At 46.1% G+C, this 27382-nt stretch overlaps 1 protein-coding gene across 6 annotated transcripts in view; it reads right to left on the bottom strand.

Moving 5' to 3' along the window:
* Positions 1-260: 260 nt before the first annotated feature.
* The window catches only part of MAST4 (microtubule associated serine/threonine kinase family member 4), a 605067-nt gene continuing 577945 nt past the window's right edge, over positions 261-27382 (bottom strand). For 5 of the 6 annotated variants that reach the window (XM_065905692.1, XM_065905693.1, XM_065905695.1 and 2 more), the window contains 6 exons: positions 26934-27169; positions 20356-20585; positions 19709-19831; positions 11083-11219; positions 8500-8681; positions 261-8168 (listed from right to left, as the gene is read on the bottom strand). In XM_065905692.1, coding sequence (XP_065761764.1) covers positions 2800-8168; positions 8500-8681; positions 11083-11219; positions 19709-19831; positions 20356-20585; positions 26934-27169 — 6277 coding nt within the window. In that variant the 3' untranslated portion in view covers positions 261-2799. The remainder of the gene's footprint in view (positions 8169-8499; positions 8682-11082; positions 11220-19708; positions 19832-20355; positions 20586-26933; positions 27170-27382) is intronic. The other variant, XM_065905694.1, reaches the window with a different exon arrangement.

Here is a 27382-nt window from a genome sequence, read left to right as displayed (position 1 = left end):
GGTGAGTGAACACATGGTAACTGATGGAACAAAGCTTTGGGAGAAATGAAGCAGGAATGGAGTCTACTTAGAGGCAGACAGTCTTGAAGAAAGGAACACTGTTCCAGTTTAAAAGAAATTAGCAAACATTTCTGCCTGACACTCACCAAAAGGGTCTGCAGGAAACCACCCTTTCCACAACAGAGTTCTATTCAGTCATGTTTTGGAGATGCTATGCATGTGTGTGGATGGGAGGTAAAAAAAAAAAAACTTAATAGCCATTATCTTTTCATGCTAAATTTTTATTTCAATGTTATGCAATTGCATAAGTATAAATATTTGTTCAATATACAACAATTATGACATCCATAGGGAATTTCTTAGAGAAAATAAGACTGCAAACACTTTATTGCACAGATCCTAACAAACTTTAAGCTGGTAAATCTACAGCTGGGAGTACTAGCGAGGAGCACACCGTACAATCACAGGAGACCGACCAAACAGAACACAGGAGGACTTCTACCATCTGACTGGAGAGGTTTACAACAACAAACAGTTACTACACGAATGCAATCTTAGGGACTCTGTAGCCATCCAAAATGCAAAAACATGTTTGGCAAAAATGATAATACACTATACAAAATATACATTTTAAAATATCATTTGTAAACAAGCAGCTAGTTGTGCTTTAAAGAAAACTGGACAGTTAAAAAGCAAAGGCTGTAAACCGTACATTACCTCCCCGACAGACCTGTCTAGATGTCTGGGTGCAGAAGGGTTGGGTTATGACAGCCGCCGAATGCAGGTATGAATTATAAATGTTGAGACCATTTTTGAAACCCATTTAAGTTCTTTCAAAATATTTGTTTCTTCTACAATTCACAACATAGTGATGGGAAACGGCTAAAATCTCATGGGAAAAAAAATCAGGGGCAAGGAAGAGAGTTTTTTCACCACTGTCAACTCATCTTACAATGAAGGACAACCAAGCAATTGGTTAAGTTATGCCTTTGTTTTTGGAGTGGAGTTTACAGCCTCACTAAATGATTTACAGTCCACAGGGATGTAAGATGATGCTGTGCTTAGGTGAACAATTTTATAGCCTGAAGATACGAAGACATCCCTGCGGGGGAGGGGGGTTGGGTGCTGGACTAGTATTTACTGGTGATTTTTTTCTCTTACAAAACAAAACAAAAATCCTGCTATGGATCCCAAGCATCTTATACATACTTAGCTGTGTGTATTTTCTCTTAGTGCCTTAGTACTTATGTCAGCAAGTGCCGTCTCATAACATAAAACAAGCCACCAGGAAAACTGCAACAAAAAACACGAAGACGCCCTCAGCACTAAAATGATTGGACAGACCCTACACATTCCACGGTATACAAAATTTAAATAAGGCTTAGCAAAAGTAAAAAGGACAGTCACATTCAAGCACCAAATAGCTCCAACAAGTCTTTTTGTTACAAAAATGCTGCTCTTTATTAATACAGTATATATATTTTTTTGCATACAAATAAAGAGACCATGTTATGAAATGTATGGAGCTACTTGATGCACCAGAAATGAATGTGAAACCCAGGAACTTGCTAAAAACAGCAAGCTTCATCTACAACATAAGGCCCCAGCTATGTATTAAAATGTATCTGATGTCCTGATTATTCCTTAAAATATATGCTATGATGCCAAAATCCATACCCCCTCCACTTTTCTTCAAAAAAGCAAAGTGAAAACCTCTTCCAATGCCTAGTGCTTATTAATCAACCTAAATACGAGCAGATTTGTGTGCGGCCAGTTATTTTCTTTTTTGCTCAACAGCAGGGCGGGCGCAGAACTACTACAAAATGTGTGCTTCTTGGACTAGCGACTCATAGCATAAAGGCCTGAGTTTATTTAAGAGCATGGGAAGGAGGGAAACCAGAACAGAAATAAAAATCAACGTGTGTTTATAGCCCTCGCTCTACCTATGGTGAAGAGTTGACACAAACACCCACAGACAAGGACAACTGGCCTCTGAGACAGCTGGGCCCAGGATCAAAATGGCCATTAGTGAAATGAAAATGGCTAGCTCCATCTGTTGTGACCATTCCTGATGGAGGAGCATTCCAGATGCAGTGATTCTAGTCATTCTTGCTTTAGATCTGGAAAGATAGGTAGCCAGATATAGTGCTATCAAAACTTCTGGTTAAAAATACACATACAAACTCACAATCTAGTGTATTTCAGGCTTGCTTTCACCATCAACTCTACTCAGAATGTTTTAGCTTAGAAAAAAATGTAGCCTTGCAAGAGTCTCTTCAACCACAGACCAAAACACGTGGGTGGATGTGTATATACACAAACAAGGGTGCATCTATATTTTAATAAGCACCCAGTTTTAGCCATTTCGCTTCATGACTGCATCGTGATCAATGGTAGAGCAAACATCCTACTAAAAAAACCCCAAAAGTTGTAGTAAATGACGCCATCAGCAAGGTATCGACTCTACATCCCAAACCAAACACATTGCTAGATATTTACAGAGAAAGTCTTTTCCCTCAGCAACCCTCAACCTCAACCAGAAAGAATTTTTTTTGTTGTTTTATTTTGTACAAACACTATCTGGTAACAGTTTACCGGTTCCAATTTGGGAAGGCATTTGGAAGAAGGTCCCCTCTCTCTCTGTCTCTTGTCTCCCAGCTTCTTCAGTGAGGCTCCAGGCTCTGCCGATAGCAGGGGGGTGGGGGGGTGGTGGTGTCCCACAACGCTGGTTTCCAAGGTAGTCAGGACGCAGTTACACACGCAGGGTGGGTGTCCCCAGTACCGCCCGGGCCTGCCCCATCACAAGGCCTTTTTGTGGGGGCTGCTGCGAAAACTCTCTTTCCCCCGCCTCTGTCGCAGCCCAGTGTCCTTCTCAGAAGGGAGAACGACGGGGCGCTCAGTGCTTGGAGTGGGGGACGGCTTGGCCGCCTCTCTGCCCACACTCTGGTTCCTGGTCTGAGCTGGCGCGGTGGGGGCTGGCTCTTTCCCTTTGGCTTCTCCCACGGCGGTGGTTACTGAGAGGGCCCTGTCCCGGTGGCTGGTGCCCGCCACCAGGTCAGGGTTGGGGTGCTGGGACTCCAGAGTGATGGCTGAGCTGCGGAAGGATGGCAAGGAGTCGCTCTTGGTCATTTGGGTTCTGCCACCCTCGCCAGGCAGGGCTTTCCGCTGGTCCCTGCTGCTTGAAGCTGGGGGTTCTGCTGCAGGCCCACCGGCCTTGGCAGAGGAGGTGTCGCTGGAGGTGGTAGAAGTCTCTGGAACTGCTGGTCTGGCCTCGGGAAAGCCACAGGAGTAGCTCAGAGACTTCTCTGGGAGGGTGGCACAGCGGAGAGAGCTCTGCACCGTGGCTGAGGGTGACCGCTTCATGCCGCTGGGCTTGCTCGCCTCGTTCAGTGGCCTCTGGGGACTGGGCCCTTGCCCCTTGGCCTCTGGCCAGCCCTTCCCAGCGGCTGCTGCTGGCTTCTCCGCACCCTTGGGCCCAGCCTCACTGTGCACCGAGGCCAAGCTGGCGCCCGGCTTCTCACCATCAGCAGGGGTGTAAAGTGCTTCAGTGTGTTTCTTCCCTTCAGACTTGCCGGCGCTGGTGGCCAGCAGACTCGGGCTCCTGTCTGTCTGTCTGCACAGAGGGGGACAATCTTTCACAGTGGATGGTGTGGGGGCCTTTGGAGATGGGCTCTGCCTTTCCCTGACGGTAGGAAGTTTCTGGTCCACTGACTCACTGGCCCCGAGGAGTCCTCGCATCTCCAGTGCCTCTGGGGGACACCCAGCGCTGGTGGGTCTCAGCTTTGTGTCTCGAGGAGCCCCTTCTATGGGCAGGGGGACTGAGTGCCCACTGGCTCCCTGGCCAGTCACTTCACGGGCTGTCTCCTGGGGACCGGGGAGGACAGGGAGCTCCTCTGACGCACCCTTACCACTCCCCACCCCTGCTCTGCCGAAGGTCTGAGCGCCAGGCTCTTTGCTCACTGCAGCCTCAGCGCCCGGCTTCTGGGAGGAGAGGGGCTGGTCCGGGAACTTAGACTTTGGAGGGCCCAGGCTGGGGTCAGACCTGGGCTTCTGGCTGCTGCTGTCACCGTGCAGAGCAGCGGGCCTGAGGGCGTCCTGGAAGCTGGAGTCTGTAGCACAGGGCTTGCTCCCCGGCAGAGAGGCGGCGGGGTGACTGGGCAGAATGTAGTGCTGACAAGCCGGGCCAGGGAGCTCTTTGGTGGGGGGTGGGGGCTCAGAGCTACTGGTGAGGTGCTTTTGTGGGGGCTGTTCTTTCCTTTCCAGTTCCCTGGGACCCAGCTGAGAGCTACTGGTGACACGCTTTTGTGGAAATTGTTCTTTCCTTTCCAGTTCCTGGGGACCCGGCTGAGAACAACTGGTGAGGTGCCTTTGCAGAGGCTGTTCTTTCCTTTCTGGTTCGTTGGGACCCAGCTGAGAACTACTGGTGAGGTGCTTCTGCAAACACAGTTCTTTCCATTCTGGTTCCTTGGGACCCACCTGAGAACTACAGGTGACGTGCTTTTGTGGGGGCTGCTCTTTCCTTTCCGGTGCCTTGGGACCCACCTGAAAACTACTGGTGAGATGCTTCTGCAAACACTGTTCTTTCCTTTCTGGTTCGTTGGGACCCACCTGAGAACTACTGGTGAGGTGCTTCTGCAAACACTGTTCTTTCCTTTCTGGTTCCTTGGGACCCACCTGAAAACTACTGGTGAGGTGCTTTTGCAGAGGCTGTTCTTTCATTTCTGGTTCCCTGGGACTCAGCTGAGAGCTACTGGTGACATGCTTTTGTGGAGGTTGTTCTTTGCTTTCTGGTTCCTTGGGACCCAGCTGAGAACTACTGGTGAGGTGCTTCTGCGAACACTGTTCTTTCCTTTCTAGTTCCTTGGGACCCAGCTGAGAGTTACTGGTGAGGTGCTTTTGTGGGGGCTGTTCTTTCCTTTCTGGTTCCTTGGGACCCACCTGAAAACTACTGGTGAGGTGCTTTTGCAGAGGGTGTTCTTTGCTTTCCGGTTCCTTGGGACCTGGCTGAGAACTACTGGTGAGGTGCTTCTGCAAACACGGTTCTTTCCATTCTAGTTCCTTGGGAACCGGCTGAGAACTACTGGTGAGGTGCTTTTGCAGGGGCTGTTCTTTCCTTTCTGGTTCCTTGGGACCCATCTGAGAACTACTGGTGAGGTGTTTTTGTGGGAGCTGTTCTTTCCTTTCTGGTTCCTTGGGACCCACCTGAAAACTACTGGTGAGGTGCTTTTGCAGAGGCTGTTCTTTGCTTTCCGGTTCCTTGGGACCTGGCTGAGAACTACTGGTGAGGTGCTTCTGCAAACACGGTTCTTTCCTTTCTGGTTCCTTGGGACCCGGCTGAGAACTACTGGTGAGGTGCTTCTGCAAACACGGTTCTTTCCTTTCTGGTTCCTTGGGACCCGGCTGAGAACTACTGGTGAGGTGCTTCTGCAAACACGGTTCTTTCCTTTCTGGTTCCTTGGGACCCGGCTGAGAACTACTGGTGAGGTGCTTCTGCAAACACGGTTCTTTCCTTTCTGGTTCCTTGGGACCCGGCTGAGAACTACTGGTGACGTGCTTTTGCAGAGGCTGTTCTTTCCTTTCTGGTTCCTTGGGACCCATCTGAGAACTACTGGTGAGGTGTTTTTGTGGGAGCTGTTCTTTCCTTTCTCGTTCTTTGGGACCTGGCTGAGAACTACTGGTGAGATGCTTTTGTGGGAGTTGTTCTTTCCTTTCTGGTTCCTTGGGACCCGGCTGAGAGTTACTGGTGAGGTGCTTGTGCAGGGGCTGTTCTTTCCTTTCCAGTTCCTTGGGACCGTCTTTCTGCACAGACTGGAAACCAGAAGGCCTTTTACTCTTCTCACTCTCTGGCCTGGGTGGCTCCAGAGACCACCTGGCAGAAGTGGGTTCCATCCTAGATTCCAGGCCACTCTCTGTGCCCAGATCTCTCTCACAAGGAGCCCCCGCAGAGCGCAAAGAGGAGTCCTCTCTGGCCAGCAGCCTCACCTCCTCTCGGCCGTCTCTGGGGTGTGCTCTCCCGCAAGGCCCACACGCTTTCTCCAAGGCCTGGGTCTGGGTGGAGATATCCGGGCGGGTCCTCCCCACCACAGGGAGGGTTTGGGAGCTGTCGCTGGGTTTAGCAGCTTCTGGGGGACACAGCTCCTTGGAGGGCTCTCTGCGGATGTCGGGCCTCGCGGCTGACCGCTCGCTCCTGACTATGGAAGGGCCCCTTTCGGACAACTCCCTCCCACTCGGCTTCTCCCTGGGGGGGACACTTTCAGGAGAGAGTGGGCTGCGGGATCGAGATGTGTTGGCACCTTGGAGGTTCTGCCCCGGGAAGGGAAGGAGCTTAACGTCAGGGCTGCAGTCTTGGTGCTGGTTGGGGTGGCCCTCTCCCCGCTGGGGATGGCTCTCCGTGATGGTCGCTGGGGCGCGGGCTGCCTGGGAGACCTTCTTGTCTAGCTTCAGCTCTGGGTCAGGCGGGGCAGCCACGGGTGAACTCTGCAGACCCCGGCTGGATGGCGGGAACCGAGGCTCGAGCAGGTAGGCTTTGTTCACCTTGAAGCCAGCGGGGGAGGGCTCTCTCTGACCTGCGGGGTCAGCCTTTCTCCCTGTGCTGCTGGGGAGAGCCAGGGGCACGGGGGACCCTGCATCGCTGCCCGGGCTGGGGCTCTGGGCAGGCTCCGGGGAAGGCAGCTCTGTCTTGGAGGCCTGCGGTCCCGACAGGAGAGCGATGTCCAAGGTGCCTTCAATGGGCTTCAGGCATGACACAGACCTCCCTTCCAGCTTATACTCGGAGGGGCTTTTCCGGACAGGCGACTCCGGTGCAGCCAAGCCCGGCTTCTCCACTCCACCGTCCACCCGGCCAGAAAGGGCCTTGAGAGGGACAAAGGCGACGGCGCTGAGCTGAGCCGCGTGGGCGCTGCCGATGAACGGCGTGCGGCCCTCGGGGGCTGGCGGGGCCTCCTGCTGCCCTCCCACGGGCCGGCCCAGGCTCCCGGGCAGGCCCTCCTGGACACTGGCCGCCACCTTGGGCTTGAGCACAGAGCAGGGGCTCTCGTCTTTGTCTTCGAGGGACATCTTCTTCCGGAGGTAATCGATGTTGGCCAACTTGCTGTCCAACTTCTCACACCGCACACCCTCCTTGGCCTGGGGGGCCTTCTCCGCGGTGTCCCCCTTCCCGGAGGTGGACCTGTGGGGGGCGTGGCAGAGGCCGTCCGGGAGGGTGCTGTGAGTCGAGGCTCGTTTGAGGTCACAGGTGCCCTGGCCGTGGTCCCCAGCTGCCGGTGCCCCCTCAGAGGCGACACCCTCGCTGGCCCGCACGCTGGCCTGCTTGTGGAGGGCGTCTTTCAAAAGGCTGCACAGGGGCTGCGCCTCCTGCCCGGCTGCTTTGCTCTCAAAATGATTTGACCTCTCTGAAGGTTTCGGATAGATTTTCTTCTCTCTCTCTTCAAGCCTAAAAGCGCAGAGGTTTTCCAAGTCACTGCTGAGTCCGTGCGGCTTCGGGCAGGATTCCTGTTTATCCGCGAGCCCGTCAGGTTTCTTCACCACCACCTTGGCCTTCAGCTTCTCTCGGTCCAGCTCGTCCACAGACTCCTGGCGGCCCAGCTTCCGGGACACGGGACGCTTCAGGCACCCTTGCTCCACAGGCCTGGCCCGACTGAGGGCAGGCGCATCGCACACGTTCTCCTCCAGGCTCTGCAAGGTCACCTCCCGCTGTTGCTGCTCCCGCGGCACCTCCTCCTGGGTGACCTCCAGGCTGTGCTTGCGGGAGCACAGGTGCTTCTTGTCACCTCCATAGGAGGGAGAGAGCTTCTCCTCCGACTGCACGCGCTTGAGCAGCGGGGACCGAGGGGGTTCCGCACTCTTGGGCCTCACGACGTGCCTGACGATGGTGGGTGGGGAGTGCATTTTGCTGGGAAAGGCTTGGGCCATCTTGGAATTGCCAAGTGAGTGCCCCAGCAGAGGGGATGGGGACCGCTGCGGGGATGTGGGCTGTGGGGTCGGAGAGGGTGTCCGGGCCAGCGGAGACAGGGGGATGCTGCCGGCTGACTTCCGCCTTCCTGACCGGTAGCGCTGCCCGCTGAGTTTGGGGGCCAGACCATGGAGCGTGCTGGGCCGGATGTGTCCGGACCCCGCCGGGGAGTTGGGGGCACTGGAGCTTGGGGAGCTGCTCTGGGAGGAGTTAGTACCTGTGGGTGGGAAACGGGACACTGTGAGCAAGAACCACCTTCCCCTTTCTTTCCAGGCTTTCAGACCCTGGCTGTTTTAGATAAGGGCAGCCAATTGTCTCAGCATCTCAGTCTAGTGAATGAGGACTTTTCAGATAAACCTCCCCAAAGGTCAACCCAGTACTTCCTGTCTTTTCTAAGGGATCGAATTGCTATATCTTCTGACCTTCCTGTCAATCCTGTTCTCTGTCAATTACATCCCCACCTTCTCTCTTTAAGCTGGAATAAGTTTGTCTTCCAGGATCTCAGCTGGTGACCCCTCAACTCTTGCTAGGAGAGGAGGTTCACTCACCGGATGGGAAGTCGGGGGTGGAACGGTAGCTGGGTGTAGGGGATCGGGGAGACAAGCTGTGAGTGGGGGACCCTGGGAGGCTCTCCCCTGATGACAGGGATCGGTTCAAGCAGGAGAAACTTCGGCTGGTGTGGAGTAAAGGAGAAGGCTGCTTGGCTAGTTTTTTGAAAAGGGATCTCCTCCTAGAGTGAAAACAGGAGAAAACGGATCAGATTCTACATTCAAAACCACTCCCCGCTCCCCAAAGCACCCGTGCACTGATTCAGTATACCCAGAGATGGTGACATGATGGCAGGTCCTCTCAAAGAGGAAGGATTCCACTTTTACCTCCAAAACTTTCCCATGACTTAGAAAGGATGGGGCTTGGAGAATACACAATGGAAACCCTCTTAATTTCAAGCACTTTTAAGAAAAGTTGTGAAAAATAGGAAAAATATATCTGGTGACTCAGAATCCACCTGCAATGCAGGAGACCCAGGGTCAGGAAGATCCCAAGAAGAAAATGGCAACCCACTCTAGTCTTCTTGCCTGGAAAATTTCAGGCACAGAGGAGCCTTGCAGGCTACAGTCCATGGGGTTGCAAAGAGCTGAACATGACTGAGTGACTAAGAATAAATGCATATTCATTTATTTGTATGTCAGGTTTTTGAGGATACTGTTTTTTGCCTGAAAGCTTCCAAGTATACAACTCCCAACACACTGACACAATTAAATTAAGAGACAATACAAAGTAAATCCCTGGAAGAAAAACTGTCATTTGGAATATTGGATTCTTTACTGGTGACCTACTGGGTAGAGGCTTTCATCTCTGAGGGGCTGTTTGCTGTGCTTATTCCATCGTGAATTCCTGAATATTCCTATGAACACTGGAGGCTGTACATTTACACAGAAAAACTGAGGAAGGTGAACTGAAGCTTTATGAAGTCAGCAGGGCAGCAGACACCACGCTTCAGCAGAGGGCCAATGCATATGAGTGCCAACAAGCACGCCTTAAAGTTAAAAGCACAGCTCCCAGAGGCTTGAAAAGCAGGTGGCTGTATAGGGTCCCTTCACCTCCAGGGGCTGAGTCACACACTTTCTGCTCTACTATCCCTTGAAGCAGTGTCTTCTATATGACCCAACACACACTCAAAATACAAAGCTCACATTAAAAAAAAAAAAAGAAGGATATCAATGTATGTGTGTGTGTATGTGTATGTGTACTTTTAATCACAATAACAAACGTACTTGGGTCAAAAAGTCAAATAGTTTTATAAGCTTATAATGAAAAATAGCTCTATTCTGCCTTTTCCCCAACTCCCAGAGAAACTCTTTCTACTCTTTTAGCTGTATGCAAATTGCCAAGTAATGTGCTTATGTTGTTTTTTCAGTTTTTCAATTCTAGAAATTATCTGTTGATTTCCCACCACAGAAGATGAAAATTTAGCCCTTATAACAACATATTCCCCCTTCTAACCAAACACACTTCCTCCCAATTGAGCTAAACCAAATTTTTTTGTTAGGAAAAAAAAGGTTGACACTTTATTTTACACAATAAATACTGTTCATAGTTTGGCTATGAAAAGCATAAATCTATTTTCCTCTCTTGTACAAATTTGTCTTTCCTGGAGTTAATAATCATTGCTTTTTTCATTTGCGTATTTTTCTTTTCTAGCATTAAAATCCTTATAATGTGATCCAACACACCAAATTCAAGTAGGTAGAGTCAAGATGCTGTCGCATCATGCAGGGAGCACATCTAGACAATTGTCTGGAAGAAACATCCCCACAATACAAACACACACACAGACACACAGACACACAGACACACCCCTCACCAGTGTCTGCACAGGGGACCAAGTGATACTAACGGTGCCTTTCACAGTGCAAATGTGTAACAGACTTTCAGGCAGTAAAACAAAGTTTTTTTATTTCTAGGCTTATTTGGATGCTTTGAAGATCTAGTTATCGTAGAATATCTGGCATTCAAAAATAGCAACTATATATTTTTGTATTATTTATTATTACTATTGTTTAGTTGCTAAGTCATGTCTGACTCTTTCCCGACTCCATGAACTGTAGCCTGCCAGGTTCCTCTGTCCATGGGATTCTCCAGGGAACCCAGCTGGAGTGGGTTGCCATGCCCTCCTCCAGGAGATCTTCCCAACCCAGGGATCAAACCCGCATCTTCTGCATTGCAGGTAGATTCTTTACCACTGAGCTACCAAGGCTTCCCTGGTGTTTTTAGATGGACATTATTAAATATAGATTTAATGCTAAAAGCTACCTGAAGTTTTGGTTCCTCAAGTCCAACTGAAATGAAGTCTGGAAACTTAAGAAAAAGCAGAGCTTTTCATGGTTCTCACACATGAGAAAAAGTAATCTAAATTCTACAGTGTAACAACATAAATCTTTTCATTATGAAACATAAGGCTGTTATGAATGAATACAAACTCTGGTGTATAAATACATTTGAACCACAGGGCAACATTTCTTGCAGAGAAATAGATCTTCCTCACATGCAAGCATTTAAATTAAGTGAGGAGTAACTTTCCTTCAGTGTGGGAACACACCAAACCCACGAGGAGGATGGCTCTAACTCACCTTTCTAGACTTTCCTTCTTCTTAGATTTCTTGCTCCGCCTCACCATCCGGCTCTTATAGCTGTTTCTCCTGGCCGGTCCCGTTTTGATTGATGTGTTTTCAAATGGGGTGGTTGTGATTGACACCTTATTTCCACTCTATTAAAAAAATGAGGTGGTATTAAAGGGAAATGCTATGATGAAACAAGACCAGAAAAGACACAGGAGATTCAAAGACAAATAAACATCCAAAAGGACGGACATGACCACGTGTCAGTGACCCTTCAGGTAGTGAAGTCCTGATAAACTGGGTGGGAAAAAAAAAATGTGAGGTTTCCTTAAGGTGGTGGGATGTGGATTCCACGGTCATTGTTGTGCTCAGCTGCGTCCAACTCCTCGCGACCCCATGAACTGCTGCCCTCCAGGTTCCTCTGTCCATGGAACTTTCCAGGCAAGAACACTGAAGTGGGTTGCAATTTCCTACTCCAGGAGATCTTCCTGACCTAGGGACTGAACCTGCATCTCTTGCATTTCCTGCATTGGCAGGTGGATTCTTTACCCCTGAGCCAACTGGGAAGCCCAGCAGAGCTGAGTTTAAATCTGAGCCTGTGACCTGAGTACTTGTTTTCCTCTGGACCGTCTTACAGCGGAATCACACCTGTCTCCTAGGGCTCATCTGAGGATCAAGGGGATAGAGTGTGTAAAGCCGTTAGCACCCAGAGTGGCACATGGAAAGGGCTCTATAAATAACAGTTATGCTCATGCATATGTATTAAGTGTAAACGTGCCCAGAGATGCTTGCTCTTGGTTGATTTATTTTTCTTCTCTCTCCTGTCTGTGTTTTTCCTTTGACCTAGAAATCATAAAGCAGCACAACTGAATGAGACTTTTATCTTTAATTATTTTTAAAGTTTTCTTTTCTACCACCAGAAAACCTGTCAGCCCAGCAGAGCTGGAAAGTTTACGCCAGCAGGTGTAAGACAGCCTCTGCTCTGTCAGGTCAGGAGTGGTAAGGTCATTCCTGAGGCTTTCTGAGCCCCTCGACTTGACCCTGGGACCAGGGCTTGCTGGACAGGCCCGAGGGATGGATTTGAGAGCAGGGTCAGAGGCCAGGGTGAGGGGTGCCCTGGACAGGCGGGCAGAACCCTCCCCCTTCACTTCGGTCTCAATGATCTCTTCTTGAAGTTCTTAATAACCAAGTGAGAATCATACCCTTTCAAAGTCACAGATGGTCCTGATTACCTTAAAAAGACAAGAAGTATACACAGAAGGGCCTTTTAAAAGGCCTATGCCTGGAAGATGCCTAGCAACTCAGATCTAAGTGATGTTAAGAGACGGTGAGTTGAGTATGGTCAGGCAGGGAACTGATAAGACTGTTCAAATATCAACATCCACTTCTCCACCCAACTTGGAAAGTAATACATGCCATTATTAGAAGAAAACAATAATGTATATTTATATTTTAAAAGATCATTGAGGAGCCTACCACTCAGCTAATGCTGGTAATATTTCTGTATATTTCTTGCTGGTCTTCTATTAAACATGTATAAATTATGCATATATATAGACATATTTTATAAGTAATTTTAACTAATTTAATAGTTTTTTTTTCACTTCACATTTCATAACTTTGAAAAACGTGCACTTTATCACTGAATATTCCTTCACATAATTTTTACTGGCTATTTAAAAATATTCCATGAGATAGGTAAATCACAATTTAACTATTTCCTTATAGCTCTTCTTTTCTATTTTCCAATTCTTGTAAAAGTTGAAATAAGTATCTTTATCTATAAATTAGTGTCCTAACCTCTGACATTTTCCTTAGATTATCTAACTAGACTCAATACACTGAACTGTAGGGACTAGTTGAACTTTTTAAAGACTGTTGGTACACATTGATGCACTAATTTCTAGAAAGTTCATGTCAATTTAAACTCTTACCAGTAGCACATGAGTACCCATCTTAGCACACACCTGTCAGAATTGAATACTAATATTAAATAAATTACCAACTTTATAGGAAAAAGTTACATCAAGTTTTAATCTTTGTTCTTTGGGTATTAACAAAGCTGGATTTTGTCTCATTTATTTTTCATTGTTTTTATTTCTTTAGATAATGATTTGTTTATGTCTTATATCCAATTTTGTATCTAAAAATCAATAATCAACTGAAAATTAATGATTTTTGGGTTCTTTATATATTTAAGAACATATAATCCCATACTTAGTGCCATGACTGTAAAAAAAAAATATTTTAGGGAAATGGGATTTGAATTTGAACAAGGGAAAAAAATGTTTTTCATTCTGAAAAAATAAATTACTTGTCTTATATTTATATGCAGATGCCAAAACTTTCAAAGTAAACCTTTATCTGGTAGTGGAGACTGACATTCAGTTTATTCTTTAAACTGAAAACTCCACTTTTAAGTATGACAGGGCTACCAAAGTTTGTTTGGAATGGGGTTTGTTCTTTACAATCTGAGGCCAGCCTAAAGTTTTGGTTTTTGCTGTACGCCTCAGGGGAAGGAAAGTGGCCGCAAACAGGATGGGGGTTCATCCGTCATCGGGATTCTTTCCACCCTTTACTAAACCATAGCGGAGAGGACACAGAGCCACAGTGACCCCTGGGGCTGCTGGAGCCCATGAGCCGTCTAAGCCTGAACCACTGCCATCCCTTCTAACATAGCTCAATTTTAAAAATGGAAAAATATCATATATACTGCATGAGATGAATATAATAAAATGCTTAACATTTTACATTAGAAAAGTCACGGCTGGAGTGTCATTAAGCTTTGCACAAACGTCCCTTTCTTCAAGTAGCACTGACATATATAGACTACCACGTGTGAAATCCTTAGGGGCAAGCTGCGAAGACACAGGAAGCCAGCCTGGCACTCTGATGTGATAACCAAAAAAGGTGGGGTGGGGAGGGAGGCTCAGGAGGGAACGCAAACATATGTAATTATTCACATTGTTGTACGGCAGAAACCAATACAAAATTGTAAAGCAATTTTCCACCAATTAAGATATAAATAAAATTTTTAAAAGTTAAAAGAAAAAACTCAAAAAAGACAAACAAACCTAGTTTTTTGTTTGTTTCTACAGAGGGCTGTTTCAGGGGACAGTTCACTTGACTTATGGAAATACACAGAGATAACCTCCCCAAGAGGAAATACAGACAGAAAAAAAAATGCAGAGTGCAAACATTTGGTTGAAAAAGTTAATGATGACAAAAATGGTAAGTAAATGACTGAAAAATAATTTTATGGGGAATAGGTGAGAACTGTGAAGCCTGCCACCTGGTGGATCCATCAGCTATAGCAAGGGCTGCCAGAACTGGCAATCTGTTTTATTGGGTCCTTTGACCTCAACAAATTCTTTTGAAGAAGGAACAATCTCTTATTAGAGAGATTCTGTGGCACTATTTCAAAAAACAACAACAATAAAATGGGGCCAGAAGACTGTCAAATGTTCTATTAAGTTAAGCATTACTTTAAACTGCTTGTGTGATTAGTGCATGGTGGGGAGGAAATTATTTTAAGCTGGCTAAATAAAGTTAATACACAAGCAGAGGTCAGGCTACCCAGCCTGTGCTCAGTCTGACTCCACATTAGTTTATCATGTGGCCGTGGGTATCTCCCTGAGCTACACTGCTTTCACATTTCTTCCTCTGCAAAATACCCAAGGGGAATGCATTCTTCCCATACCTGTGTCCTCGCCCCATTCACACTCTCCACCATCCAGCCCTAGTCACTTTGCATACTGCATCCCAGACCCCTTGAACTCAGGCTCCGGCCACACTGGTTTACTCAGGCACCTCAAGGACTTTGAGCTTCCTGTTCTTGTGGTTTAAAGTATCCTTTTATTGTGCCTAGACCATCCCACACTCCTTCCCTTACACTAACATCCACCCACCCTTCACAGTCCTGTACAGAAAACCCCCAACTCTCCGACTGTCCACCGTGGTGGAAAGCTCTCTCCCCTTCAGCACTTGGGCCCTATTTACAGACTGCTCCTTCGGCTTGACACTCTGATTAGAGCCTAGCACCACCACTGTTTCTCCTGCGAACACTGGGCTGTAAGTCTCTGGCAATCAGACCTCATGGCCGGAGCACGGGTGTATGCTAGTTGAAAGCTCAGGCTCTGGAGCAGCACTGCCGGTATGCAAATCTTCTGCTATGTCCTAGCACAGAACCTTGGCTGCTTTGCTAACTTCTCCTGGCTTTAATTTCTTCATCTGTAAAATGCGGACGTTTCTATGCATAGCACCTGTGCACAGGCTGTGAGGATGACCTGAGTTTATTCATGTAGAGTGCTCTTGACTACCTACTATTCACATGTGCCATCTGCTGTGTGACCCTTCCGTACCTCGCACAACTCTGCACATTCTGGGGACCCAGTTAATATGTGAGAATGGTAATAATGATGCCCTTTTAGCCACCATTTTAGTATCCAGAGGTTCCCCAGAGTTTAGGGAAAGGAAGTACTGAGGCAGTGGCTGGGGTTATTTTAGCACTTCTCCTATGACTGGGCATTTAAGCTAATGCTGTCCTAAGAAAGCAACTTGGCTTTCCTGCATTTGAGAGGCTCCACTAGGCAGGCAGTCATGTGAGCAGGGGGTACGACTGGGTCCACGTGGCCTCCACACTCCACCACAGTGGGGAGAGAGAGATTTCGGTGCTGTGGGAAAGTTCTTTTAGGAAGCCACTTGTCATCTAGATGGAGGTGATTGACTCCCCGTAGCAGGAGAGGTTTGAAACAACATTGAGGAAGCATGTTTTCAAAGCCGATGGGGAACTGAACCGAGTAACTATGACTTTGCTTCTCTGTGCACGTAAGTTACTGCTTTCACAGCAGGCTCACTGTGAAGTTGTGAGGTAAGTGAGACCAAAAGCGAAGCCATGACACAGGGAATATGCTTAATGTGTTCACAATCCAAAGATAAATAAGTATTGCACACAGTGTTAGTCGCTTAGTTGTGTCTCTTTGTGACCCCACAGACTACAGCCCCCCAGGCTCCTCTGTCCACGGGATTCTCCAGGCAAGAATACTGGGGTGGGTTGCCCTTCCCTTCTCCAGGGGATCTTTGCCACCCAGGGATTGAACTGGGGTCTCCTGCACTGCAGGCTGGATTCTTTACCATCCAAACCATCAGGGAAGCCCAGTATCGTACATGGAGTTTTAAAAATATATACAGCCTTATGTGATGGCTCTTCCACTTTTTTCTAAGGATACCATGAGATTTTGTGAAGTAGTTTGCAAGTGTAAAACGCTGTGTAGACAGCATGTGAGAATACCAAAATACAGCTACTACCCTGATGGTCTGCCACTGATGGCACGTGGGCGTCCAGGACTGGTACCAGTCACTTCATCCTCTGTCCAAGAATCACTATTCACACTTAGGAGACAGAGGCATGATAACGCAGTTCCTTGGGAAGATAATTAAATCCCCTGTATCCACTCTGTTTCCTTACATGGGTTGCTCTTTCGAGAGCTTCCTTTATGAGCCAGAGGCAGGATCCTCTGCTTAGATGTGAGACAGCATGCCATGGCCCAGAAAGATGCCAAAGCCCTCCATTACAGCATGTTCATGGCATTTCACGGACACAGGTCAGCCAGATCCAGGAATGCAGGCACTCCGTAAGCAGATGAGGACAAAATGTTATAAATGGGATTAACTGACTTTTCAGAGACCTTGCCAGAGACGATCAAGAGAAACATACATCCAAATTTCACAGAAGTAGGAAGAGACATTTTAAAATCCAGAATCATATGAAAATGTTTTATAAAATAAATTATGAAAGAGATCAAATATTTCTCAGCAAAATAAACAGAAGGCATATTTCCTAAAGATATGTATATTTCAGCTTATTATTTCTTCTTCTGATTTTATGAGCAAACGTAAGAAATAATATAAAGATATACTGTGCCAGGACCTAAGATGCATGTAGTGTAATACTGCTACAAAGAACGGAAGAGGTCAAACCTACTACCATTTAAAATCCATCTGACCATCTTTGAACTGCTGATGCCAAAACTTGGAAGACTTCTAGTCAGGTGAGTGACAACGAAAAGAAACTCACATATAAAACATAGCTTTATTATCTCAACAAAAGGGAGGTCCTAGAAAAGCTCAAGGAGCACTTGAGAGAGAGAAGTACCTCTCTGCCCTACACCACTGGAAAGATATACAGACTGGAATAGATAGAGCCTGGGCCCTTACCCACAAAGGGCCGATGTGAGCCAGCAATGGGGTATCCCTGGACCACTGGATCAGGTACTATGAGAAAAGAGGCTGGTCAGACTCATAAATCTTTGCTCTCTTCTTGAATTTTGTCTTGGGAAGTCTGAAGTCATTTCAGGGGACTCTCACAGGCAAGGACTCTCAAAGTCCACAATCCTGCTCTGCCTCCCATTTTGGGGGCACTTACTAGGAGACAATTGTTCCATGGCAGTTGGACAAGTAATATTATCAGAAACAGATGGTGAATGAAATGAAAAAAAACTCAAGTCTCACCCTTGTAGGTGCCAGAAATGCTACCTGTTTTGAAATGGCAACCCGCTCCAGAATTCTTGCCTGAAAAACCCCATGGCTGGAGGAGCCTGGTGGGCTATAGTCCAAAGGGTTGCAAAGAGTCGGACACGACTGGGCGACTAAGCACACGTGCACTCCTCAGGAGGTGTACTGCAACGTGTAGAGACCCCACCATCTCAGGGTTTCGCTCCCAGACGGAACAGCGCGTACATGAAGGCATAACACAAGTGGCTGTGTGGTGCCTGGCTCCCCCATGGTGACTTCTGGACAGAGGCGAGGGAGAACCCTGCTATTCACATTGTCTGAGTACCCAGCTGCAAACCAGGCACTGTGTGAATGCTGAGACGATGTGGGGAGCTTTAATAGCAGCTCCACGTCCCTCCTGCAGGGCTGCCGTCAGACCTGCCGTGTTTTCGGCACGGCCACGGCTGGCTCCCCATACTGCCTATGGCTCTGCAACGTCCTCTCAATATTCATCCTACTCCTCCAGTGAGCAGCACTATGCATTTGTGAGAAAGTTGACTAGAGTTAAGGGGACCACCCATAGATACGGAGGATAGCAAAGACAGTCACCTACTCCCATGGGGCCTGAAGTCAAGACCAAAATTTCATTAATGCTGTGGACTGATCAATGGCAATAACTTCCCTACAATCTGCTACTTCACAACGGACCTTTGAATGTACATACTATTACTACTCTTGGAATCTGCTCCAGACCCTGAATCTTTTGAAGAATACACTTGTGTTGGCTAGGGGATGACAAAAAGAAGGATAAAAGTCATTTATCAAAGGCTTACTTACTTATCAAAGGCTTTGTGCACCCACCTACCTGCACTAATTCCAAATTCCCAAGTTTCTTTCAAGTTTCAGTTCAGTGTAACTTCTCTGTGATGACTCTCCCTATTCACAGAATATTCTCTGCAAAAGTATGGCATTCTTCCCCTTGCTGTGACCCTGGCTAATCAGGTTGAACTTCATCTGCCTGCATACATCTCCTATATCTCTCACAGTCCTCAAGGTAAGAACTGTACCTTAATTTCCAATGTCTACCACATCTAGACATGTTACCAGTGTCTACCATGGTATCTGCCTAGCAAGTGCTCTAGAATCAATCTGAGTGGATGTTGTTTAAATTACACACATGCGTTTATGTTTTGTTTCTCAATAGGCTGCAGGCTATCTGAAGCGATGGCTCACACCTCTCTGAAAGCCCCTAGTAATCCCTCCCTGTGTTCACACACTGAGAGGTCATCTATAAATCTGCTGACATGTAAAATGACCCTACAATTAATGACTGTATCTTTTTTAATCATAGATATGATTTTGTTCCTTGAAAAAACTTAAACTCAAGATTCAGATTGATCTTTGTTTTAACCAGATCCATATTTGGAGCTATAACTTTATATTCTCTAGTTAGCAGTGGCAAAGCAAACAGCCCAACAGAAATGAGAGAATGAGTGTAGACCATCTCTCTTCATCACACTCATGCTCTTTGTGACCCTCCTACTCCATTGGCTTGAATCAGCTTAATTCCAAGCAGAGACTGATCTACATTCAAATTTATTTGTACAGGAGGGAAAGGTCTAATGATTGCTAGAATCCCTTCTTCCATTACCACCTATTTCTATCATTTATAGTGTATATTATATATTCGCAGCTCTAGCTTCCAAAGAAACCCAACTCTCGAATCAAGCTTCAGGTCTGACCTCACAGTTTAATACCACTGTCTTCTGCCATAATAGAATAAAATGTACTGAAAGTTGCTAAAGAAAATTGCACTGAGGATGGATGATTTCCAAACAGATTTTACAAAGTGTGATACATAAAACAAAGAGAACGCTATTTGTAATTTAGGATAAGAAGCAAAATTAAATTAGGAAGTGAGTGTGCAGATACATGAAAGTGGATTTCATAATACAAAACCAAAAAAATTCATGTTGTTCTTGCCTTTACCTTAAACAGACCACCGAACGCTTTCTCAGCAAAGAGAATGAGCATGTATGGATAGCCCATATAGAAGAATACTAGATCTTGAGTAAAGAACTTTTGGTGCTAGTTCCTTCTGGCTACCGGCTTCATCTAGATGGCCCTGACATCAAAAAGACAATACCTTTAGCAGGAGCTCTATAACTTCTGTGTGGACAAGTCCATGCACTGGTTCTCCATTGATGTGCGTGATCAGATCCCCAGCCTTCAGTCCTGCCTGGCAAGCTGGACTTCCTTCTTCTACATTCTAAAATTCAAGAGGAGAAGATATATTAGTGAGCAAACAAGTGACAATCCTGACACCTACTGTTCTTTTGCAGCACAATATTCTGAGTTCATCAACAAATGATCCTGTGATTCTAAGAGGAAACCAGTAAAATATGGTTCACTATTTTTGTTCTGCCATCCTCCTAAAATAGGGTAATTCCTATGGTTCCTTAAGCAATATTTCAGGTGACCTAAGAAAGTATTTTAGAATAGAAGAAGGCCAGGTGGAAAAAACTAAGAAAAGGATAAAAATAGGATTATTTTGTACTATTTCTATAAGCTTGGTATAAAGAGTAAATAATCAGATTTGAAGATTAACAAAATTATTAAAAAGAATTAACATTTGCTAAATTCAGTCCTACCACACAGATAAAGGGCAAGAGTATGAAGCAGGCCCCAAATGCCAGCTTAACAGGAAACTCATTTGCTGTCAACTATGCCTCAGCTGATATATTCATTCTCTAGATTGCTGGGAATGAAAACTGGCCAGAGAGAGAGTCTCACCCAAACGATATGATGCACTGTGTAAATGTCACTGTCTCCCACGTACACCCGGATGGCTCGGATGGTGAAGCCATAGTTCTTCCCTAAACTGTGGATCACAATGGGCTGGTGTGGACTGGCAGAAGCTCCTGAAGAATCTCGGCTGGGAGAGGAGTCCCTTGAGGAAGAAGGGTCCGAGGACAGGGAATGGGGAGACATTGGACTTCCCAGTGGAGAAACAGCAAACATATCTGCAACAGAGAAGCCAGTCATCAAAGCTTTACCAGCTGAGCCACCAGGAAGGAGTACTGGCTGAATAATCTGAATCAGGAAAACACTGTAATGTTAACTTTCCGATAAAAGGGTCATTCCTTATTACTGTGATTAGAACTGACTCTCTTCATGTATTACCTGCGGTTCTAGCAAGGTTTCTGAGAGAGTAATGAAGGTGGATAGAGAAATTTTAAGAAAAACTCACTTCATATTCTTCAACACCATTTCTATCTTGTTTTCCTTGTTTTATGAACAAACACACTTTTTATTTATAGTTCTTATCACTGTTTCATCTATGTGAATCTAAACAAATCCTAACTGGTCATATGAAATTGTGCACGCACACCTGTCTGTGTGCTGTGCATGAAAAAGAATCATCTGCAAAACGATGCTGTGGTTTAAATGTGAGCTCAGCAAGGGCCAGGCTACAAAAGGCCAGTGCTATTGAAGACTCCCAGGGTGCAGTGAGTAACACTGTGGCCACAGCAAGCTGAAAGCATCCAGACTATCTTCTGTCGTGATTCTTGGGATGCGTGTGTGCTCAGTCGTGTCCGACTGGTTCCGACCCCATGAACTGCAGTCTGCCAGGCTCCTCTGTCCATGGGATTATCCAGGCAAGAATCTTACATCTGTCCAAAGGAGAACAATTAGCTAAATGTATCACTCTCCAGGCTCCTTCACTGACTTCATGGGGCATCTTGACACTTTTGTCCTGGCTACCCTCTGTCTCATCCGAAGGCCAGGTGAACAGATCCACACTGATGGGCAGGGAACTTCAAAACATGCAAAGGTAGAAAGAAGACAGAGTGGACACACAGATCCAAACTGCTAAGAAAGCCATGCCCCTGACTCTTCTCCTCAATACAGCTTTCCTTATCTCCCCAAACAATAACTGACCCATGTTCACCATGATGTGGGCTTTCTTACTAGCTTTCAAAGTGCACTGGACCACATTCCACTTACCGACCACACTGGAGCCATTCTGGTTGTGAACAGTCATTCAGACTAGGGTGCTAGTTTTAAGGTTCTATAAGGACATCTCCCAGAAAACAGAACATGCTACAGTGAGCACCACCCCCTCAATGAACATTTCTTTCTGCACAAATTTGAAATTTCAAAAATGTAAACAATCTCTTTTATACATGGTCTGTATTCTTCCAACTGCAAGCCATCTGCAATATAATTTGACTGCCACTTCCATTCTTTTACTGTCAGCTGAGTGATAAGTCACAACCACCAGGGTGTGTATTTTCATCTCAGCCAGTGAAATTACACCAGACTTTGTGATTAGCAGAGGCAAAACTAGGTTGTGGAAAAATGCTGCAATTCAACAAAATCATAATTAAGCCCAGTTTTTTAAATATAGGATAGAAAATGACTGGGCTACCAGTAGGAGGAAGCATAACCCAACAGACAAGACTGGTAAAACCTGCAATTTCAGTGCTGTCTGTGATACTCTCTGCATCCCCAGAAATGAAAAACGTATGTTCTCTGTATTGATTTCCTCATTAATTAGATGAGAAAAACTATACTTAGCTTTCTGACACAGATGCTGTAAACAGCTCTGTAAAGGATATAAATGATGCATGGTCTAGGGAAGAAAAATTATTCAGAAGAGGGAAATTTATCACTTAACTTGGGGAGGGGAGAAAGGAAAAAGAAAGAAAACAAAAGAAATAAGCCTTTGTGGGAAGGGATCCTGCCTCATCTCCTGCTGCCGAAAGAAGGGTGAAGGAACAGGTCACGTTTGTCTTCTGGGAGCCCTGGAGGCCCTCCAGGGGGTCGCTCAGGAGGGCTGTGCCCGGGCACCACCCATTACTGGGTCAAGCAGCCTTGCATCTCAGCCAGCATGCCACATTGGGGGACGGGGGGCACATGCACAAGTCACACAATTTCATGCGAGTCGATGTCTCTCTACCTCCTGGGATCATGAGGGACAGAGCACTGGCAGAAAGGGACTTTGTGACTTTCCCCGAGATTTTCTTTTTCTCTGTGCTTTCTAATCGCTGCCGAGCCATGTGAGAAGCGGGTTCACTGGAGGGCTTTGAGGCATTATCTGTACTGTCCACACACTCGCTTCGTCCATTTATCTGATCCAAGTGCTCTGAAAAACTGCCAACTGTACAAAGAAGAAGGGATAAACATTTCAGGAGAATTTGGGATAGGAGAGCTGGGGAGGAGGGAGGAGAGAGAGGGAAGGATGAACACTGGGAAACAGAGGCCCATGTGGTGCATGAGTCCATGTGGTGTCAGGCAAACATGGGAATCACGCGACTGGTTCGAGAAAGGTGAGTCGGAGGAGGGAGAATGAAAGAGCTGTCCATCCAGATTTCATTCTCCTTGTACACAGGGCCACTAATTCTTAGTCGACTCCATTTAACTAGAAGAACAATTGCGTTTTAGAATCATTTACAACTCTCATAGAGACAATTCTTCCTCCTGACCCCACTGTGAAAGGCCATGAACCAAACATCACCTTACGAGCCCCATGACCACCCACAGCATACTACGATCAGCCTATGATACCAGTGATCAGCATTAGCAAGGCAGTTAATACTGGTTTTTGCTAAGTGGACATTATTTAGTCACTTCACAGAGACTTATGCCCCTGTCATCTCCTACCATCTTTCCAAGACATACCTCACACTAGGCTGAGGATGTAACTTCCATAAAAGCGTCTAAAGTGTCACCTTTGACCTCCCACACCTCCTTTCACTCTAAGCTCCTCGTAAATTTCACAAGCCAAGACAGAGTTTCTTTCACTACATGTTGCATCACCCAATGGCTTGCTATGTCTTCTTGGCTTTAGTCTTGACACAGCCATATGCTGACCTGTCCTGAAATTCCTGGACCAGTGAGAAGATCTGTCCCCCTCTAAGCCAGCCACATCTTCTTTATATTTAATTTATTACCTTGAATATAAACCAGAAGGGTTTTTTTAAGTTAAAAAATTAGGACTTCCCTCAGCACAGTAATGTGAGAGAATATGTCACCATATAGAACAATGCAGAAATGGAATATCACTGATACCCGTCTGGTAAGTGCACATGCCCAGCGTAAAGACAGTTCTCTCTTGTCAGAAGTGACATAGTAGAAAAAAAGTCACATGACCACCTCTTTCCGTTTCTCCTATTCTTTCTTTCACGGTCTATCAGTTTTTTGGTATTTTTTCCTTTCTTTTTTCTTATCAATGACACTACATATTTGTCTGTCCAGAAAAAAACAATGCTTATCTCCCTTGTCTTTCTACATGCTATATTAGAAGCCCCCTGTGCTTTAAAAATCATCAGCGCTATCATCACATGAAGATATGCAATCCACAGAGAGAATTTAATACCATTATAAATGATCCTTTGGAAGACCAGCCAGCACATTTTAAAGTGCTGACCATGACATTCTTTGCCTAGAAAAGAGGCTTAATTGGATTTAACTAACATTTCTGTTACAGTGCTAGACTGACAACGGTACAGCTGAAGTTTGGTCCTAGTTAACAGAGGTGGCGTGACCCCATAGCCGTGGTCCACACTAAGGAAAGCCTAGGACCCGGGACAGTGGGGCTTGCAAACAGCATAGTTCATGGCCAGCCAGGCGCTGCAGGCACAGGAGAAGATTCGCAGTCCTCTGTGTGACCCCCATCTGACCTACCAAAGAAGATGATCTCAAGGCAAATAACAACCCTCTTTCCACTTGCATATGCTAAACTCAACCCCATTTAACAGTGTATCTATCCTATTCACTCTAAATATAAAGACATCAACTGCTGAGGGACTAGGCAAAAATTGCTTCACAATCAAATCTCACCTCAAAAACCTTCAGCTTGCTCTGGGATAAGTTACACGCTCACTTCTTTCTCATTTGGTTTGTATGGGATCATTGACAAGTGTAAACTGGAAAGCTGAATCTCTTCACAATGAATAATTTGTTAGATGCGTTTGAGCACTACACCTAAGTTTTCAGGACTTTTGCTTCTCACTGATTCAAATACATTGTAGTCGAGAAAAGGAAACATACAAAGTTGGACTTCCCTAAATGCTGGAGTGTGAATATACACCGTTCTCTTTTATCATCCCCCCTGCTTGCCTCTGCCATCTCGTTTCATAGCACTGTATATAAACCTGTGAGTCTTTCCTGCCAAGGGTGGATGTCACTTTAATGTTCTGTAAATGTCAAGGGTTCTTTCTTTTTGATGGTGGAGCAATATAAAAATCAACAAATTTAATTTTACTACAGTCACGGTTTTCAGATTTCCTAATTACCCTTGGCTATGAGCAAATCAGCTCATCTCTCTATTCTGTACGGCCCCCAAGGTCTTTGATTATTTTTAGTGTGTGTCTGAGGGAGACAGAGAGAAAGGTGGTTTGAATCTATTAATCAAAATGCATGGCAGGACAGAGACAGATTTTTTTTTAATTATGAAAGTAATCAATCAAATGCTTAGACACCATTCCCTTCCCTCTACCTCGTAACTTTCTGATAGTCAGTAGGGAGAAGAGTCCAAGAGATCATAAACAATTCATCATATTAAGAATAACTGAAATAGAGGCAACTCTATTCAGAGTAAATAATAAACTAAGAAACACATGAGAACTTAGTAACCAGAAATATAAAGCACTTGACATATCCACATTTGATTCGATACCAAGATGAACAGGAATCTTAGGCTACTAGCTCGTTTTTACACACTTCTTCATTGCTATTATCTTGGCTCTACCAAGTTAGGACATGTGGAATTATCCCACACGGAAATAGAACTGAGAGGAAAAGAGAGAAGGGAAAAACCCAACATTATTTTTCCCCATGATCAACTATCAGCTCACATGAAGCTCCACAGAACCAGACTTTTTAATGAGGCGGAAATAAACCCTGTTTGTAAAATTTATTATTTTGAAATGATTCAAAACAAAACAAAATTATACACTGAATATTCAGTTAGTTAAAAAAAATGTTCATGATAATCATTCATGGTTATCAATATAGCATACTGGATATGGCTTAATGAAAACATTTATTATAGCAACCTTAAGCCATACCCATATTTTTATTTTTTGAAAGCATAAGTGCACATTGCTCTGTGGAAGGATGTGCTATGCATAACATTTCTATAAACCAAATGATATCTGAAATGCGCCTCAAGGGCTTGCTCTGAGGGAAGCGCGAGTCCAATCATTTAATGAGGACACCTCTGTGATTAAGGGCCCCAAGTGTCCACGATACATTGCTGCTGCTGCTGCTAAGTCGCTTCAGTCGTGTCCGACTCTGTGCGACCCCATAGACGGCAGCCCACCAGGCTCCCCCGTCCCTGGGATTCTCCAGGCAAGAACACTGGAGTGGGTTGCCTTTTCCTTCTCCAATGCATGAAAGGGAAAAGTGAACATCAAGTCGCTTAGTCGTGTCCGACTCTTAGCGACACCATGGACTGCAGCCTTCCAGGCTCCTCCATCCATGGGATTTTCCAGGCAAGAGTACTGGAGAGGGGTGCCATTGCCTTCTCCGCCACGAAACATTAGGCATTCTAAAAACCTGTGGAGACACTGCTCCTCTGGTCAGGAAGGTTTACTTCATACAAAAGCAACATACGAAGAATTCTCCCAGGAAAGGCCTATGCCCCTGGACCGCTTCGCACACACCAGACTATGTCCCAGCAGTGTCTTCACCAGTTACCTAGAAGCTGGAAACCTGTGTGCAGTGGAGTGGTTTCATAGGCACACAAGGTATCAGTGTGAACTGTGTTTCTGACTCCCCTCTCCCCTCTCAGCATGAGAATTTTGCTGCATTGACTGAGGGTTTAGAGTGGAGACTATTTGGTGACTGGGTATAATGTGGCCCCACAACAAAAACCCGCTCCTTCAAGGAAACAACCACCCGTTTGAACACCAGAGGGAAAACTGTCTTACACTATACAGATGGTGATTTAAAGCGCTATTGAGGGTCATGTTGATCATTTGACAGGGTTGCTTACTCATCACTTTGAGTTAGATGCAACTCCACAAGACCTTTGCTGTGCCTTTGCCTCCACAATGAAGAACAAGCTCCCCTACTGCATTCTGAAGACCATCCAAGGGCGCCACTGAAACCCATGAGGACGTGAAGGCTTCAGGTGAAGCAAGAAAGACTGGCTGTACAGCCCTGCACTAAGGAGAGAGCAGAGATGTCTGATCTCAGCTCTGAGGAGTCGCTCATCGCCTAAGGAGTGGGGCTGTAAGAGAGTCTAGCAACACAAAACGCCCATCATCACTGCCTGGTCCGAAGCCAGGCCTGGGACTCCGCGCGCTGCAGTCAACCTGGTGGGCGATGCTGGGATGGCAGGGGCCAGCCCACAGCCTCACCTGACAGAGTGGAGCTGCTGATGGTGCTGGCTGGGGTGGTGACCTCTGGCTCCTCCTGAGCACTCTCTGCAGGGGGGAGGGCTGGCTTTTCTGGCTCCTCGTGCAGCTCTCTGGGGTGGGGAGCAGCCCCATCATGTTCTGCCTCTGCTGAAACAGCCAGCTTGGGAAGCAGCCCAGAACTGAGTCTATGTCTGTTGCTTTCGGTATCCGAAGAGTTGGATGTGGATAACTGTTGCCTTAATTAAACACAAAAACAAAGTCATATATCTACAGACACCAGGAAATTGTGTGCAAGGTGAATTTTAGGGGGAAAAAAAAAGCAGGTAAAAATGGAACTGATAGCGCCTAACCGACACACGTTGAGGGCAGTGACTTCTAAACTGTGCCAGACCACAGGTATCCCCAGGAACTGGTTGGAAATGTATACTCTTGGGGCTTCCCTTGTGGTC

Source organism: Muntiacus reevesi, chromosome 14 (genome assembly GCF_963930625.1).
Source record: "Muntiacus reevesi chromosome 14, mMunRee1.1, whole genome shotgun sequence".
In the NCBI taxonomy this organism is placed as follows: domain Eukaryota; kingdom Metazoa; phylum Chordata; class Mammalia; order Artiodactyla; family Cervidae; genus Muntiacus; species Muntiacus reevesi.
Note: the sequence above shows the minus strand (reverse complement) of the source record. Positions and strands in the feature narration are given on the sequence as shown.